General features: G+C 41.8%; 1 protein-coding gene across 1 annotated transcript; it reads left to right on the top strand.

Annotated features, from left to right (window-relative positions):
- Window positions 1-350: 350 nt before the first annotated feature.
- On the top strand, window positions 351-1,106 carry LOC100953470 (14-3-3 protein zeta/delta). Its single transcript, XM_012807586.1, has one exon. It carries the CDS (start codon window positions 369-371, stop codon window positions 1,104-1,106), a length of 738 nt encoding a protein of 245 aa, XP_012663040.1. The 5' UTR covers window positions 351-368.
- The last annotated feature ends 1,999 nt before the right edge of the window (window positions 1,107-3,105 follow it).

Genomic DNA, 3,105 nt, shown 5'->3' on the forward strand with positions numbered 1-3,105 from the left:
GCTGGCCATTAAGAATAATTGAATTCAAAAAAATAATAAAAATAAAAAATAATAAAAAAAGAATAACTGAACTCTACTTTAGAGATGTTGTTCAGTGTTTAGTTAATCTTTCTTATAAGTTGAGGGTCAAAGTTCAGACAAATCATGTTTGCCTCTGCTAGTAAAATTTTCTATTGTGACACAGCTTGTCTGGACATGACTTCATAAAAACCTGGTTACAGTATCCAAGGGAGGAGGGGGGATTTAGTCAGCTACTGTTATTCAAGAAGTAAACCAACAGAGAGTCTCAGCCTCGCAGCTGCCACCACCCACAGACTGCCCCGTCCATTTGTCTGCTGCCATCCACTCCAGACACAGAACATCTAGTCATGGATAGAATTGAGCTGGTGCAGAGAGCCAAACTGGCTGAGCAGGCTGAGCGATACGATGATATGGTAGCCTGCATGAAGACCGTAACTGAACAAGGAACTGAATTATCCAACGAGGAGAGGAATCTTCTCTCAGTTGCTTATAAGAACGTTGTAGGAGCCCGTAGGTCATCTTGGAGGGTCATCTCAAACATCGAGCAGAAGGCAGAAGGTAATGAGAAAAAGCAGCAGCTGGCTGAAGACTATCGAGAGACTATTGAGACTGAGCTAAGAGACATCTGCAACGAAGTACTATCTCTTCTAGAAAAGTATTTGATCCCAAGTGCGTCACAACCAGACAGCAAAGTCTTCTATTTGAAGATGAAAGGTGACTACTACCGTTACCTGGCTGAGATTGCTGCTGGTGATGACAAGACAGGAACTGTAGATCGATCCCAGCAAGCATACCAAGACGCTTTTGAAATCAGCAAAAGGGAGATGCCACCAACACATCCTATCAGATTGGGTCTGGCGCTTAACTTCTCTGTCTTCTATTACGAGATTCTGAACTCCCCAGAGAAAGCCTGCTCTCTCGCGAAGACAGCTTTTGATGAAGCCATTGCTGAACTTGATACCTTAAGCGAAGAATCATACAAAGACAGCACACTAATAATGCAATTGCTAAGAGACAACTTGACACTCTGGACATCGGATACCCAAGGAGATGAACCAGAAACAGGAGAAGGCGGGGAAAACTGATGGGCCCTCCAAAATTGGTCTGTAATTTGAAGACAAAAATTTCATTCTGAAATTTACACAATAGACCATTTTGTCATCCATACTGTCTCCAAATTGGTTTTCTTCTTTGTGATTTATGACTGGTTTGTGTTACTTCTAGCTGAATTTTAATTTTTCCCATGTGGTCTTTATGTTAATGCTAGATAAGTAGAGCCAGTTAACATTTAGGGTGTTATTGAGGTGGCTGATATGGGGATGTGGAATTTTTATAGAAGTTATAAATGTTTGGCATAGTATTTTGGTACATTGTGACTACACAAGGGCCAATGTTAAAACTGCTTCTCTATCTAAGCAAAGAAAACTGCCTCCATATTCGTTTATCCTGGTGGGGAATAAGAGGGATAATTTGGCTCCAGTCACCAGTGTAGTTATTGTGGGTACTTAGATTTTGTAGCTGGAGTTCAAAACCATCTTTAAAGTATCTGTGTGTCATAATGATTAGACTAGGAGGCTTTAGAGTTAGAAAGCCAGGGTATGTGATCCCATATAAGTTAGTTAGCCTCTCTGAGTCTAATGTTTCCTCATTTAAAACAATAATTATGTTATGAAGATTAAATGGGATAACATATATGAAATGGTTATGTCTGTCACATAGTAATCAATCAGTACACGGTAGCTATTATTTTATTATAGACAGAATCTTTATTTGGGGACTCAGAAGCTAGTATAAGAACATGGCATTTCATATAAACATCATCTGTTAAAAATATTAGAAATTAAAGAAGAGAGTATGTGGTAAGGACAAAAAGCATGGAAACGGGAGAAAAAAAATAGGAGCTAGTAGACATTTTTATTTTATTTTATTTTATGTTTTGAGATGGAATCTCACTATATCACCCTCGGTAGAGTGCTGTTAAATCACAGCTCACAGGAACCTCCAACTCTTGGGCTTAAGCGATTCTCTTGCCTCAGCCCCCCACGTAGCTGGGACTACAGGCGCCCGACACAACGCCCGGCTATTTTGTTGTTGTTGTTGTTGTCATTGTTGTCTGGCAGGCCCCAGCTGGGTTCAAACCTGCCATCTCTGGTGTATGTGGCTGGTGACCTAGCCACTGAGCTACAGGCGCCAAGCCCATTTTTTAATTTTTTTTAAAAAATACCTAACACCGCTAAATCAAACTTAGATTCTTGGCACGATATACTTGTAGGATTTCTGAAATAAAATAATTATCTGGCATTAGAATGTCTACTTTTAATCCTAATATCCATATTTTATTAAAAGTACAAATGCCAATTCTATACATATCAAAAAGACAAAGGTGTCCTCAAACTACGGCCGCGGGCCACTTGCGGGCAGCTGAGGACATTTATCCGGCCGCCAGGTGTTTTTGCCGCTGCTGCCTGCCCTGCTTAGCAGCCGACTCCTCCTGTCCCAGTCGGCCCTCCAACGGTCTGAGGGACAGTGAACTGGCCCTCTGTTTAAAAAGTTTGAGGACCCCTGACAAATATCAAAATAAAAACAAAATGATAAACTGTCACTTATAATAACACCATAAATAATTGTGTTAAATGCCAATATCTGGGGAGTTTGAATTATTTAATGCAGCCTAATATAATTCTTGTTATTGTGCTTTTTTTCCCAACCTATTCTCCATGTTGAACCGATGCACCATCTGTATAGTTGCAGAGTCTGTTTTTCTGCCACCAGCTGTAGCTTCTTCAAATTTCTCTCCCAAGATACAAGAACCTGCGTTGTTTTCAAAGTGTTCTCAGTTTTTATGGTGAGGTTTTTGCCATCACAAGTTATGATACAATCTGGTTTGGCCATTGCACCCACTTTTTTCCGCAGAACTAGCCCCACTCCTGATTCCTTCATGCAGTCATCAGAGCCTTTGCAGTCCAGCCGGAACCACGGTGGGCGCGTGCAGGTGGATGGGCTGGAGGGCGCGGGCAGGTGAGCGCGCGGGCGGAGAGGAGAACGCGCGGGCGGGTGGGTAAGTGAGCTCGCGGGTGGGCAGGT

Source organism: Otolemur garnettii, unplaced genomic scaffold (assembly GCF_000181295.1).
Source record: "Otolemur garnettii isolate 467f Iridium unplaced genomic scaffold, OtoGar3 scaffold00072, whole genome shotgun sequence".
Classification (NCBI taxonomy): Eukaryota; Metazoa; Chordata; class Mammalia; order Primates; family Galagidae; genus Otolemur; species Otolemur garnettii.